Raw genomic sequence first — 15,202 nt, 5'->3', positions numbered from 1 at the left:
GCACAGATTCCACACCTGGAGACCTGGATTCTGGTCCCACCTCCGGCTCAAACTAGCCTCGTGATCCGCGGGCAACTCCAATCCCCTCTCTGGCTCTCAGTTTCCTCCTCCATAAGTAGGGAAGCGGATAGTGTCCAGGGTCTCCAAAGTCCCTTCGAACTCTGATGTGCCTCAGCTCTCTCACTGATACGTGGGGACTGGCTGTGCCACATGGGGTCATTGGGCTTCCCCCACCTGATGGCCTCACCTGTTTGAGCACACAGCGTGTAAAAGGGTAGAGACAAAGTTGACACGGGCGCTCCTTGGGCCTGGGGCTCTCAATTTTCTCACTCTGCTCTCCTAAAAACGTTCCTTAGTGGCAGCCTGTGCCCGGGTCTTGTTTTTTTGTTTGGTTTTGTTTCATTTGTTTATTTTTAATTTACATCCAAGTTAGTTAGCATATAGAGCAATAATGATTTCAGGGGTAGATTCCAGTGACTCATCCCCTATGTATCACACCCAGTGCTCATCCCAACAAATGTCTTCCTCAATGCCCCTTGACCATTTAGCCCATCCCCCCACCCACAGCCCCTCCAGCCACCCTCGGTTTGTTCTCTAGGGTCTCATTTTTCCAATTAGATCTTACACTCTTTGAATTGCCTCAGAATGCCCAAAGCAAGTTCAGTAAATATTAGACGGGCACAGTGACCACAGAGGCTCTTCCTCTCTCGGCGCCCTCTCTTCCCCCTCTTCTTCCCTGGCAATGCCTCCACCATCACTCTAGCCCGCATTTCTGCCTGGGCCGTCACTATGCCCTTCCATCTGGTATTCCTGCCTCCAGGCTGGCTCTTCTCTACTAACGTTCGAAAAGTCCTCTATGGCTCCCAATGACAAAATGCACTAGTCCCAGCTCTCAGCACTCGCCAGGCCTTCCTCACCCCCACTTTTTAACCCAGCTGTGACTCCCTCATCCCTCAGGGATCACGGTCAACGACCCTTTGCGTTTTTCTCCTTTTGAGCGCCAGAGGGCGCTGCAGGAAAAGCCGCGGCGGAGAGGAATACAGTCGCCAAGCCGCCTAGGTTGACACGCCCCTTTTCCCCTCCGAGCCAATCATTAGTTAGAGTAGGCGGAACCGGGCGGCCCGCACCTGCGCGTTAAGAAGCGGAGAGGAGGCTCGGAGTCCGCCACTCGGTTCTCCGAGATGAAGTCGCGGGCGGTGGGCGCCGGGCCGGTGCTGCTGCTGCTGGTGCTGCTCCGAGCCGCCTACGTGCGCGGGTTCCGGCCTCAGCCCCGTTATACCCCGGACTGGCAGAGTCTGGACTCCCGGCCGCTGCCGGAGTGGTTCGACAAGGCCAAGTTCGGGGTGTTCGTGCACTGGGGCGTGTTCTCGGTGCCGGCCTGGGGCAGCGAGTGGTTCTGGTGGCACTGGAAGGGCGAGGGGCTGCCGCAGTACGAGCAGTTCATGAGGGACAACTACCCGCCCGGCTTCAGCTACGCCGACTTCGGGCCGCAATTCACCGCGCGCTTCTTCAACCCGGACAGCTGGGCCGATCTCTTCCAGGCGGCCGGGGCCAAGTGAGTGTCGCCGCGGGGACCGGCGGAGCTCGCGTTCCCGGCTCGGGCTGACGTTGGGCAGGTGGGAACTGAGTGGGGGCGGGGCGGGAGGCGGGGGGGGGAGGCGAGGCCGCTGTCCCCGGGTCGCACGGCTGCCCGGCTGACTTAAGGTCGCCCCGGGGCCTGTGATTTGCCTCCTGAAGGATGCAGAACTGAATGTAGCACTCCTGATCAGGAGAAGGCGCGTCTGCTGGGGGGTTCGAAGAAAATAAAGCTTTCAGGGAGGTGGTGGTCTGGAAAGCCCCCTGGTCTACACCTGTTGATCGAGACGATTGAGCTCTGATACCTAATGTCCTTCCAGGTCAACAAAACAATCAGGATTCCAGAATTTTAATCCAGTGGTCTGGAGTTTTGTTACCTCCCTGCAGCCTCCTTCCATGGTGATAGAAAGGGGGTGTATTTAGTTCGTTTCAGCCTTAATATCTCCCAGGGGAAGAGGGAGGGGAGGGGAGTTCTGGTGTGCAGTCCATTTGGACGACAGTACCAGTTCTCACTCACCTGCTTCTCAGTGCCCTGCACACAGAAAGTGCTCAAGAAATGTCTGAACTCTTTTGATAACTGTTGGAGCTTGGGTGTGGTCGGTGCAGAGAACTGAGAGTGTGGCATGCTGAAATGGGGAAGGGAGAGGCTGTTAAAGGCTGGGGCCAATCCTGAAGGACTAATCCATGAGGGCAGTGTGTGAAGTCAGGTGTGAAGTCAGGGGATGGTTCCCTTCAGCTTCTAGAAGAATCAGCTTGGCCGGGAGGGAAGCAGGTTGGAAGAGGGTAAGAATGGAGGCAGGGAGGTTTCCGGGCTCCTGGCTTAGAGTGGCCTTCCACCCTTACCTTGTCTTCTCAGTCATTTTCTGGGTTTTGGTTTCTCTTGGATAAGTTCTTTTGTCCTAAAAAAAAATTACAGCTGACTCTTACTAGTGTTTGCCAATAAATATGTGGGAACATAAGGCTTGACCAAATGGAGGTGGTGGTCACTGTCTAATGGGAGCCTTAGAGATCCATACTATACAAATGACAAAAAATTAAAATCTGGGAGACATCCTTTGTCCAGACCCCTTATTTTGTAGCCCAGGTGACTAGCCCAGACAGAGGAAGGGAACTAATGTCCTGCATCCAAATCTCATGACTCCAAGGTGAAGGTTCTTTCCACCACACCAGGGGTCTGCATACTGTGGCCCGAGAGATGGCCTGTTTCTGTAAGTTCCATGAAATGAGAATGGTTTTTACATTTTAAAGGGTTTAAAAAAGAAAAAGGATATGCTATGGAGAGGAGTGGGGGCCACAAAGGCTGAAGTACTATCTGGCCTTTCAAGTCTTAGAGCTCCCTACCTCAGCCAGTGATTAAATTATCACGTGCAGGCTTCCTCTGTTTTTCTGCCATTAAAGCAAATGAGATGTTGAGTGATTTGGTTATTTCAACATTTTTCTCCCCAGTTCTTTTGGTCTTTTGTCACCTCTGTAAGTGAGAGGCAATCCAGGTGACCTTTGCCTTTACTTTTCTATCATCTGCTATTTCCAGAACCGGAGAGCTAAGGTGCACTTCTTTTCCCTTATCTACTCCTCCCTTCCCTCTGGGCGTCCTCCTTGGCTGGGGACTAAAGAATGGTCCTCCTTAAGTTTGCTTCCATTCCTAAAACTCCCCATGGGGGTTTGTGACTGCAGCAGCTCCCTGGGTGTCGCTAATGCAATTACCCATATGCAAGTAAGTTTTCTGTAATCATGTTCTCGGGACCATTTTTAAAACCCTCAGGCATGCTGGGTAAGTTCATGCTTGTGGCCCGCCGCCTGCTTCCTTTGCTCATGTAGTTTTGATGTCCACAGATACGTAGTCCTGACAACAAAGCATCACGAAGGCTTCACAAACTGGCCAAGTCCTGTGTCTTGGAACTGGAACTCCAAGGATGTGGGTCCCCATCGCGATTTGGTTGGTGAGTTGGGAAAAGCTGTTCAGAAGAGGTAGGCATCTACAGATGGTTACTCTTTCATGTCTTTTGATGCACCATTTCCCTCCGATCTTACGTGTCGTCTAAGTTTACGTTCAGCGAGTAGCCTGGCCTTTGAATTAGCAGGCTCTGATGCCCAGCGCTTTTCATGCCTGAACTTTCCATGATACCGTGAGAGAAGGTCATGGCCTTGTTTAGGTGACGGATACCCAGAGTAGCCCACAATGCCTCATTTGCACCCTGTGAAGGATTCTTTCTGGAAGGCCTTGCAACCCAAGGCCTTTTCTGGTGGCTGATGAAGGACTGGGTCTGTCATCTCTGTGTCCCCCTTAGCTGTCAACATGCAGCTTTGCAGGCATTCGGAGAAAGTCTGGCTGAATGGTAGATCCAGAGGGAACTGAAAAGGGCAGTTAGAGCAGCCGAAAAGTGAGGCGAGGAGCCGCTTGGTTGATTCTAATTAATGCTTCCTAATATTTATCAACTTAATAAGAAGTAACTTTCCCAAGGGGCGCCTGGGGGGCTCAGTCAGTTAAGCATCAGACTCTTGATTTCAGCTCAGGTCATGCTCTCACTGTTCCTGGGATGGAGCCCCCCCCCCCCCCCCCCCCCACATCAGGCTCTGTGCCGAGAGCTCGGAGCCTATTTGGGATTTTCTCTCCTTCTCTCTGCTGGTGCACTCGCTCTCTCTCTCTCTCTCTCAAATAAACGTTAAACATTAAAAAAAAAAAAAAAAAAAGTAACTTCCCAAGATCAAAGAGCTAGGAAATGGTAGAGGTGGGCTTTGAACCCCATTATCCTGGTTTTGTGCCCTACAATTCTAGGTATGTTTGCCTGTAGAGAGGAAAAGTAGTGTTTGTCCCCTGCCCAATCCCGCTCTTTTGTGATTTGGTAAACTTGCTGCCCTGCTTCAGGGATAGGCCAGCTGCCTGTTTGTATAAATAAAGTTTGATTGGAACACAGGTACGTCCACTCATTTATGGGTTATGTCTGGGGCTGCTTCAGGCTGCAACTTCAGAGTTGTGATAGAGACCGTGAGGCCCACAAAGTCTAAAATGCTATGTGGCCATAAAGAAAGCGTTTACTGGGGCGCCTGGGTGGCGCAGTCGGTTAAGCGTCCGACTTCAGCCAGGTCACGATCTCGCGGTCCGTGAGTTGGAGCCCCGCGTCAGGCTCTGGGCTGATGGCTCGGAGCCTGGAGCCTGTTTCCGATTCTGTGTCTCCCTCTCTCTCTGCCCCTCCCCCGTTCATGCTCTGTCTCTCTCTGTCCCAAAAAAAAAAAAAAAAAAAAAAAAAAAAACGTTGAAAAAAAAGAAAGCGTTTACTGACTCTGGTCACCTGTTCAATATTCAGTCTCCCAATGCTGTGCTTGGCTCACAGTCCTGCTGTAAAACTCTGAGGTGTTGATGAGATCTGGATTTTACCATCCTTGATTTTTACCTTCTTTGTACCTGGTTAGGCCCCAGGTCATATGATGAAACACTTAACTCTAATTCTTTCTGCCTTATCTGTGCGGTTGCAATGTTATCCTTACTTCTTACTGAGTATAGCATTTCTGTGACACTCACCACTTAGAACTCAAAACAAGTTTTATTGTGTACAAAAATAGGTCACTTTGACCCTTTTTCATTTTGGCTAAGAATTCTTAACATTTCAGTGTTAAGAACTATTAGTAAATCTTAGGTAAATGAAACAATAAACCTGTATTCATTAATTTCAACTAAATAGAAAATGTTACTAATGATCACTTCTGAGAGATAAGATTTTGGATGTTCTTTATATTTTTTTCTATTTTTTCTATTTTTTTATATTTATATATATTTATAATATTAATATATTATATTATATATTATATATTATATATTTGTTATACAATATATTATATATATAATTATATATTATTATATTTATAATTATATATTATATATATTTATATATATTTATAATATTTTATGTTTTCTATTTTTTCTATTTTTCTATTTTTTCTATTTTCCAATATCTTTACTGGAAGAAAAACAGTTCTTAAAAAAGAACTATGTGTCATTACTGAGATAATGGACATAGATAAAATATGGTTTAAATAACATTTGGTGTTAAGATAGTTATGTATAAAAAGTAGTCATGTGTATTATCAAAAACTCAATCATCTTGTTTAAGTTAATGATAAGACATAATTTAAGGAAATGGTTTGGGATCCCACTGCCCTGCATACCCTTACGGGTGAGTTTCACTGAGATGTAAAATGCTGTCACTGATTTTTCTTAAACTAAATTATTTTTTCTTTGCTTACTGGACAGGTACTGTTCTATTTTTCTTTTTCAGGAACATGCGTTATGGACTCTATCACTCACTGTTAGAATGGTTCCACCCACTCTACCTACTTGATAAGAAAAATGGCTTCAAAACACAGCATTTTGTCTATGCAAAAACAATGCCAGAACTGTACGATCTTGTTTACAGGTAAAAAAAAAAAAAAAAAAAAATTATTTTTGGTCTTATGACTTTTATCAGTGAAATTAGAGCTTCCTATAGGATACTGTTAAGTTGGGGGGAAGGGGAAAGGAAGGACTATGGAAAAAAATCTACAAGACATCAAAATAAGAATGGTGGTTTGTATTAAGACAGAGTATATATTTTTTTTTATTTAAAAAAAAATTTTTTTTTTTTTAACATTTATTTATTTTTGAGACAGAGAGAGACAGAGTATGAACAGGGGAGGGGCAGAGAGAGAGGGAGACACAGAATCTGAAATGGGCTCCAGGCTCTGAGCTGTCAGCACAGAGCCCGACGCGGGGCTCGAACTCACGGACCGTGAGATCATGACCTGAGCTGAAGTCGGACGCTTAACCGACCGAGCCACCCAGGCGCCCCAAGACAGAGTATATTTTTTTCCTCCTCTACTTCTCAAAACTCCCATAATGTGGTCATAATTGTCTTTATAGGTTAAAATGAACAAAACCAAGGATGGTGGTTAAGTCAAAACTTCAGGCCCTCTTTACATGTAGTTTTCTCTGTCGGGACCTTGCAGAGGGGCAACAAGCCCCTGCGTAGGATTTGGCATCCGGCAGATTTGCATTTGAACCCTGGCTCTTGTTACAAGCCTTAAATGACTACCCTTCTGAGCTTCAGATTCTCACTGTGTAAAGTAGGGAAATCGTGCCTTTTACATAGGGCTCAGAACAATATGTGAAAAGTATCTGTCACCTTGCCTGTACAGAAAAAGGGTGGCGTTATCATTATTATCATTAAAACGATCACTTTCACATTGGGGTTCAGCACTAGTCTTCACCATGCTTTATTTCTAGTTTGCCCTTCTCGCACCTGGGCGTGCCACCTCGTAGAGGATGGTGAACCTTCAAGACTCTAGCGGCAGCCATCTCTGCCTGGATTCTCATTTTAGACCAAAACAAAAACAAAACTCCTTGCATCCAGATGACTTCCCTAAGGAAATAGTACGGTCGTAAGAGACCCGCAGAGGTTCGGAGTCCCGACGGAACTGGATCTGAAACCCGGTTCTTTTTCTTGCTGGCTGTATGGCCTTGAACAAACTCCTTAATCTGTCTAGATCTCAGTTTCTTTATCTGTGAAAGGAGGTTAATAGACACTGCGGGGCTGTTGTGAAAACTAATGAGGTAATGATGAGTATAAAGTGCCTAGTACAGTTTCTCATACACGGTACCACACAGGCCACCTGCGTTTTATCTTGCCTCTCAGACAGGCAATCTTTTTCCTGAAGTCCACTTGCTGTCCTGCTTACAGAGCACAGCACAGGATCAGGTTCGGGTAAATTTGCACATGAGTTTCAGCTCCTATCACTTACAAGCTTTGCCACCTAAAACACACTGCCCTGCTGAGCATCAGGTTCTTGCTCTCTAAATGGGAATAATCGTGCTTACCTCATAGGTGCGTGTGCTCACGCCGCATAGAGCTCAGAGTGTCAATATGTGAAAGGTGCAGCTGTGGCTCAAGTGGACTCAAAAGATCCTTTATAGTTGAAGCTATGGCAGTTGTCCAAAAACAGTACATTTGGTGGAATAGTTGAAGCTTTTTTTTTTTTTTTTTTTACATTTATTCATTTTTGAGAGACATTGTGAGTGGGGGAGGGGCAGAGAGAGAGGGAGACACAGAATCCGAAGCGGGCTCCAGGCTCTGAGCGGTCAGCACAGAGCCTGATGCGGGACTAGAACTCACAGACCACGAGATCATGACCTGAGCTGAAGTCAGACGCTTAACCGACTGAGCCACCCAGGTGCCCCGAAGCGCTTAATACATCTTAAAAGCAGACACCTTAATCCTACAGTTCTGGAGCACCACTCTTGATCAGAAGTAGTTGCTGGAAGGAAATCAAATTGTATATATACCGATTACGACTCTTTTTTCGGAAGACATTGAAAAAAGATTAGGAGGAAATATACCAAAATATTGTGTATTAAACAGCGGTTATATGAGCAACCATAACAGTTACAGCTGTTGTTTTTGTCTCTTTAGTTTTCCACATTCTCTGCACCATGTAATTTTTTGGTACTTTCAAAATGGGAGAAATTTTTATATTTGTTACAAAATAGATCCGTAAGACCTTACTACGAACAGATTCAGATGATAAACTTTCCTAATTGTGTATCTTTCAGGTATGAACCTGACTTGATTTGGTCTGATGGAGAGTGGGAATGTCCTGATACTTACTGGAACTCTACAGAGTTTCTTTCTTGGCTCTACAATGATAGCCCAGTCAAGGCATGTGATTGTATGACTTCTCTCTTATTTGTCTGTTATGAGAAAAGAAAGAGTAAGGAGCCAAGATCTGGAGTAATAACAGTGACAACAGCAACAATAATAAATACTAATAGCAACGTGGAGGTGGTAGGGACCAGGGGACTTCATGGATAGTAAAAGTTTCTCCTTTCCCCCCCTTCCTTAGAGTATAAGCTTTTCTTTTTCTTCTTTAATTCTTGATTTAAGTTTTTTTTTTTTAATATTTACTTGTTCTCGAGAGACAGAGCATGAATGGGAGAGGAGCAGAGAGAGAGGGAGACAGAATCCGAAGCAGGCTCCAGGCCCTGAGCTGTCAGCACAGAGCCCGACACAGGGCTCGAACTCACAGATTGTGAGATCATGACCTGAGCTGAAGTTGGACGCTCAATGGGCTGAGCCACCTTTGATTCTTGACTTTGACAACAGAGGTTTACATCTTGTTAAATTTAAGGAGTAGAATTTGACAATAAATTTCATATATTAAAAAAAAAAAAAATTTAAGGAGTAGAATAGAAGCAATATGTAGAAATCCCAGAGACTTAGAGAAAGTAAAATATACTATTAAGCACACGAACATTATAAATGAAAAAAAACAAAAACAAAAAAAACAGCCCTCCCCCCCAAATTAATAGACAAAACATAAAAATTAAATGATGGGAATGAGATGTACATATTTATGACTGTACCTAATCTGTGTTGGTCATGTGGTTTAACTCTCGAGGAAATTTCCTTGCCCTTCTATCCAAATTCTTGACGGAACTTTGCCTCCCTCCCCTCCCCCTCCTCCTCCCCCCTGCTACATACTCAGCACTATGACACTGTATAGCTGCCCGTTTCTGGTTTGTATTTCCGTACGCTTACAAAGTCACAGAAGCCTGGGTCTTCACCGCACAAAAATTTAACAATTCTGCATATTCTGGATTTGTTGTGGATTTTCAAGAAAAATCCAAGTATAGCACCAGGTTGTACTGAGCTATCTTGGTAGATTCATAAACCTCCTAAGGAGCTTATTGGGTAACTGTTACTAAATTCAGGAGGTAAAAAGGGAAAAACCGATGTGACACCTAGAAATTAAGAGTGCTTTTCTGGGATTTGCCAAGTGTGGAGGGACTCAGGGGGCACAGCTTAAAACGGGCTTTCCCCAAGGTGCTCACCCTGGACCGGCTCCGATGTGCACCCTCGGGTGGGACGTTGCAGATGCTGTTCTGCACACTCTTGTTCTACGCTTTCTCGTGCGTTAGGAAGGAGGGTTATTTCGGAGCTATGCTCGTCTTGGGAAAGTGCTTTTAGGAGAAGTCCCTTTTCCTTACTGTTCCTTCTGTCCGTAATTCCCACATGGCTCCCTCCTGTGCTTCCTCCAGTCTTCCCCCAGAGCTCATCTGATTCGTGCAGCCTTCCTAGTCCCCCTGTCTGAAATTGCAGCATGCCCCTGTCTCCCTGCTGCCTTTTTCCCTTAGCACTGCCTGGCTTAACATTTTTCAGATGTCACTTGCCTTGTTTCTTAACTCTCTCTCACTAAAGGGTCAGCTTTCTGAGGGCAAGGTTTTGGGTCTATTCACTGCTACATCCCCAACCCCAAGAACAGTACTTAGCCAGTTAGGCACCTAATAAGTATTAGTTAAATGTTAACTAAATCTGGCTCCTGACAATTCATATTCTTTGCTAGAATTAAGAAACACTCCCGGATTAGTGTTTCCCCTTTAAGTTAGGTAATTAACTCTGCTGTGCTGTCATATTGTCCACACGTCTGTCTCCTCAGCCAGTCTCTGCTGGATCTCTAAGGACAAAAACTGTTTTATTCACCTTAGATATGCCAGCACGAGCATAATGGTAGTATTAATCATTAACATTGAGATAATCTGCGTAATTTCTCAGAGTGCAGCAAAGATTTGAAGGAAGGAAAAGAATATTTGCTGACTTTTCTTTACCTAGGAAAAGGAAGTCAGGGTTATATAGTGGAAAGCATCTTGGGCTGGGTTCACCTACCAGCTTCACAATCCCAGTTTCCTGAAACTCTGCCCAGGGATGTGACCTTGGGCAAGTCTTCTCTCCATTTCTCCTTTATAGAAGAAGTGGTTTACCAGATGGTCTTTAAAACAGGCTCTCCCAGCTCTGACGTTACCTATGGGCCTCGCAGGGTTTCTCAGCCTAGCACTGTTGACATTTGGGGCTGGATGTTTTGTTGTGAGACATTTAACAGCATCCCTGGCCTCTACCCATAGATAGCAATAGCACCACCCCGACTGTGGCAACCAAAAATGTCTCCAGACTTTGCCAAAAGTCTCCAGAGTAAAACAGCCCCCAAACGAGAACCACTGTTGTAGACCAAGTCTGCTCCTTCTGTCCAGATACATACTTAATTTACCAAACAGCATTACATAAGGAGGCTAGGTGGTTTTACCTCTGGTGACCCAGTACTCTTTCTTCCTTTAGGACAAGGTAGTGGTAAATGACCGATGGGGTCAGAACTGTTCCTGTCACCATGGAGGATACTACAACTGTCAGGATAAATTCAAGCCAGAGAGCTTGCCAGATCACAAGTGGGAAATGTGTAGCTCCATAGACAAGGTCTCCTGGGGCTATCGTCGCAACATGGTGATATCTGACGTCGCAACTGAGTGTGAAATCATTTCGGTAAGAACACTTACGAGTTAGGTGTTTGTTAACTACTATCTCAAACTAGCCTTCTAACTAAGAGTGGTGGGAGCATTCTGGGATGGAAGTGCAGGTCGATCCGTAGACCCACTGGGGTCATTGAACATACCCACAGAAACCTGTCCTAAGGAAATCATTGTAATTACAGAAGAAGGTTTTACATACAGAGATGTTCTTCCCAGGATTATCTGCAGTTGGACATGCGGATTGTGTTCATTTCTGGCAGCCGTAAGGGGATATTTAAGTAGATTTGGGGATTTTCCTTAACCATTAAAAAGTTTATGAATGTAATATTGGGTCAGTGCCTGGGGATTGTGTGAAAAAATAAGTTATGAATTACCACAGCTATATAAAATCTATTTCCACTGCATAGGAAAAAGACCAGAAGGGAGTATCAAAAGTTGGTGGTGTAGTGTCTTTGGGATACTGTAACAAATTCTCCTTTTTAAAATTTTATGAGTGTAACCATAATTTTTCTGGGCCTCCTTGAAGTGCACCTGTTTGAGGTCATAGTAAATACACACACACACACACACACACACACACACACACACCCCACTCCAGAAGCCTTGAAGAATATATTTCTTTACAGCATCTTTTCCCGGAGAGGCAGCATATACATTTATGTACCCCATTTCTTTTTTTTTTTTAATGTTTATTTATTTATTTTTGAGAGAGGGAGAGAGACAGAGCACGAGTGGGGGAGGGGCAGAGAGAGAGGGAGACATAGAATCCCAAGCAGGCTCCAGGCTCCGAGCTGTCAGCACAGAGCCCGACGCGGGGCTCGAACCCACAAACCGTAAGATCACGACCTGAGCCAAAGGCGGACACTTAACCGACTGAGCCACCCAGGCTACATAGCCCATTTCATACAGAGCGTCCCGAATTCTGCAGATCTCGTCCATGTCCCCAAAGTGCCCCTAGCACCCCCTCAAAATCTCTTCTTGTCTTATCCCCATATTCTCTCTATGTGGCTCCATGGGATCACATCACAGCAAAGTGTTTTGTCCTCCCCTTCCCTGCTCACACTTTGCCCTTCTGACACATGACCTTCCCAGTGCGTGCCGCACCGTGGGGAGTGCAGGCTGACACGGAAGCACCCATGATCACTTCCTGGAATTCAAGTTAATCTATTTCTCCACTCTGTAGCAGGATTTTTTCAGTTTTCTCATATAAGCCCGTCCTGCTTTCATAATGACAAAAAATATATGGCATTTTCAAAAGGGTAAAGGCTATTCACCAAAGGAGATTCTTTTTCTTAATACCTATGTGTTTCAGATTCTGTGTCTCTCTCTCTGACCCTCCCCCGTTCATGCTCTGTCTCTCTCCGTCTCAAAAATAAATAAACGTTTAAAAAAAAATTTTTTTTTTAAATAAAAAAAATACCTATGTGTTCTCAGCATCATGCTGGGCTTGGCACTCGTAGCTACGGTTTCACTGTTCTGCTCTCTCCAGGAACTGGTTCAGACAGTGAGCTTGGGAGGCAACTACCTTCTCAACATTGGACCAACTAAAGACGGGCTGATAGTTCCCATCTTCCAAGAAAGGCTTCTTGCTGTTGGGAAGTGGCTGAGCATCAATGGGGAGGCCATCTATTCCTCTAAACCGTGGAGGAAGCAACTGGAGAAGAACACGACGTCTGTGTGGTGAGCTTGTCCTTCGTTGCGGGCGGGAGCAGGACGCCGGCCCGTCCCAAACTGGCGTCTCCTCAGGTCCGCGGTGTTAGAAGCCAGGCTGGAAGCCATCTTGATTGAGGAAACCCGGAGCCGTTCTTTTGCTGTTAAATTTGTACCCCAGTTTATGTCTGAAGCCACCAGGATATCTTTGACTCGTGAGAGGTGTGGTGGGCTTCGTGAAGGAAGGAGCCACAAGGCATCTGTTAACATACTTGACCTCGTTACCCTATCTCTAAAAATAGTAATAGCCAGTACTTGCACAGCACCTACAGTGTGTTAGGCTCCAATCCAAATTCTTCCCATTCACATAATCCCTTCAGTAGCCCCACCAAGTGGACACTGTTATCATCCCCATGTTGCAAGTGAGAAGGGGACCCAGGGCAGTTCTATACAGTTCCTAACCCTAGGACCACAAAGCTAACTAGTGGAGAAGTTGTGATCGAAACTTGGAATTTCGAATCTAGTTATTTGACCTTGGGCCTGTGTTTTTCAAATGCGAAGCTGGGCAAAGATACTTAACTTCCTGGAGTTGTTGTGATGGTTAAGCGTGATAACTTATGTAAAGCGCCCGAGAGCATGCCCAGCGTATACAAAGTGCTCAGCGAAAGGTATCTGCAGGTGTTACACCATAGCACATAGGTCTTTGGATCGGGGGAAACACGTTGATCCTTCCGTTTCGAGTGAATTTCTATTTAGTGATTTTCATCCTCTTCTCTAAGCCTGGTGAACTCTCAGAACAAATGCGTCTTTATTGTACATCTTGCCCTTGTTAGATCCTCTGCTGTTCTCCCACAGATTTAGGGTTGAAAAAAGATTTGAATAATAAGGGAAGTGGCTTCAATGTGAAATAACTAGTATAAGCGTTAAAATTTTTTAAAGACAATTTCTAGCCCAGTAGAGCAGGAAAATGGAAGAGATCACCAAAAAGAGCCTTCCAAGGCTGTTTTCTTTCCTTCCTGCAGACCTTAACTGGTGTCCGAGTAAGCATCACTTCCTAGCACCAGTGACAGACTCAAGGTCTTGGAGTTGGTAGATAACTGAAAGGGAGATGTATAAGGTTATGTGTCAGGCTCACAAGCCAGGTATTTCTGACAATGGTGTTTCTTTTCTCCCAGGTATACCTCAAGAGAAACAACTGTTTATGCCATTTTCCTGCACTGGCCAGAAAATGGAGTCTTAAGCCTCGTATCCCCCATAACTACCTCGACTACACAGGTAAGGAGCCTCTCAGTCTGTCCTTTCTGAGAGGTAACTTTTTTTAAAGGAATGGGAGGTCATCTCTGTTTCTTCCCTTTGGCCCCAGTTTTCCCCCATTTTGATTCCCCTTTTAGACCGTCTGCCCTCCCCTGGCCCGGTGTGGCCGTCTCCCATCATGTTCAAGCCGTATTCTGTACTCAGTGCACTGATGTGTGATCATTCCCTTTTACTTTCTGCAGATAACGATGCTGGGGATCGAAAAAGATCTGAAATGGTCTCCAGATCCAGAAGGAGGTCTACTCATTTATCTGCCCCAGTTACCACTCCTTACTCTCCCAGTTGACTTTGGTTGGACTATAAAGCTGATAGGAGTGGAGTGACCACTGGAGCTCAGGCAGAACTGTCTTCTCTTTGCTGCTTTGATTTTCCTCTTATAGCACCATCGTTGTAATAAACTACTTCTCTACTCAGAGCTGGATTTTCCAACACATTTTAATCAAAGGAACTGAGGGTCTGTACTGATGTCTCTGTGGATCAGGGATCTGACATCCATGGCTAGCATGTCTCTCTCTGAGCAGAAGGAACTAATCGGTTAAGCTCTGAGTTCATCCTTCTCTTCCCAACTCGGGAAATTCTCTACCCTGGAAACTTCCCTCCATTCTCTGTGTCCGAAACCTGTTTCCTTACTCAGTGACTTCAGGTAAAGAATAAGCCAGTCACCCTATTGCCTGTGGAAGGAGGTGAAAAAGGTTTAGCAAGCTCAACCACATGCTGTTTACCTAGTGCCATTTGTCCTCCCCACCCTTCCAAGAGGTGGAGAGCCTGGAAGGGAAAGAAGAGGCTTGCTAGACTGCACGTGGTCAGCTCTTTGAAAGTTTCCAAAGCAAACTAGGGACTCACAAGTCCAGTTTGTTTACAGAGATATTATGAAGGAAATGAATGTGATTCTGCCTTGCTTTTTAAAATACGATCAAATAAATAAATTTTTATGTCAAATCATTTCTACCAAAAAGCATGTTGTAGTCTTCTTCTCCCAGTTTCTAAATGGACTGCTTATAAAAAGCTTTATATTTCTGTAAAAAGAAAAAAAAAAAAAGACTCGCCAAGTCTCCTTAATGCAGAACAGAGAACATAATTCCTTGGTTTTTTTGCTTCTCTAATACTGCTTCTTTTGAGTTGGCTACCAGTTCAGCCCCCCTCCCCCCTTTAATTATAGATCTAATCAGATTTTCCATTTCTTTTTTATTTGGTAGATATATTTAGACATCTTAACACGACGTTTAAGGAATGTTTGTTTTCTCAAGCACATGGAATATTTATAAATATAAATACCAAAGGAGCACTATCATACAGATGTCTGCAACATCATTAAAGGACCATAAAAACATAAAAACC

At 44.9% G+C, this 15,202-nt stretch overlaps 1 protein-coding gene across 1 annotated transcript; it reads left to right on the top strand.

Annotated features, from left to right (window-relative positions):
* Nucleotides 1-1,147: 1,147 nt before the first annotated feature.
* FUCA1 (alpha-L-fucosidase 1) lies at nt 1,148-14,806 on the top strand. The gene is made up of 8 exons (XM_042996481.1): nt 1,148-1,555; nt 3,409-3,543; nt 5,850-5,987; nt 8,156-8,261; nt 10,713-10,913; nt 12,390-12,580; nt 13,726-13,825; nt 14,047-14,806. Exons 1-8 carry the CDS (start codon nt 1,182-1,184, stop codon nt 14,185-14,187), a joined length of 1,386 nt encoding a protein of 461 aa, XP_042852415.1. The 5' UTR covers nt 1,148-1,181; the 3' UTR covers nt 14,188-14,806.
* Nucleotides 14,807-15,202: the final 396 nt, after the last annotated feature.

The sequence above is a fragment of the Panthera tigris genome, chromosome C1 (genome assembly GCF_018350195.1).
Source record: "Panthera tigris isolate Pti1 chromosome C1, P.tigris_Pti1_mat1.1, whole genome shotgun sequence".
NCBI lineage: Eukaryota > Metazoa > Chordata > Mammalia > Carnivora > Felidae > Panthera > Panthera tigris.
Note: the sequence above shows the minus strand (reverse complement) of the source record. Positions and strands in the feature narration are given on the sequence as shown.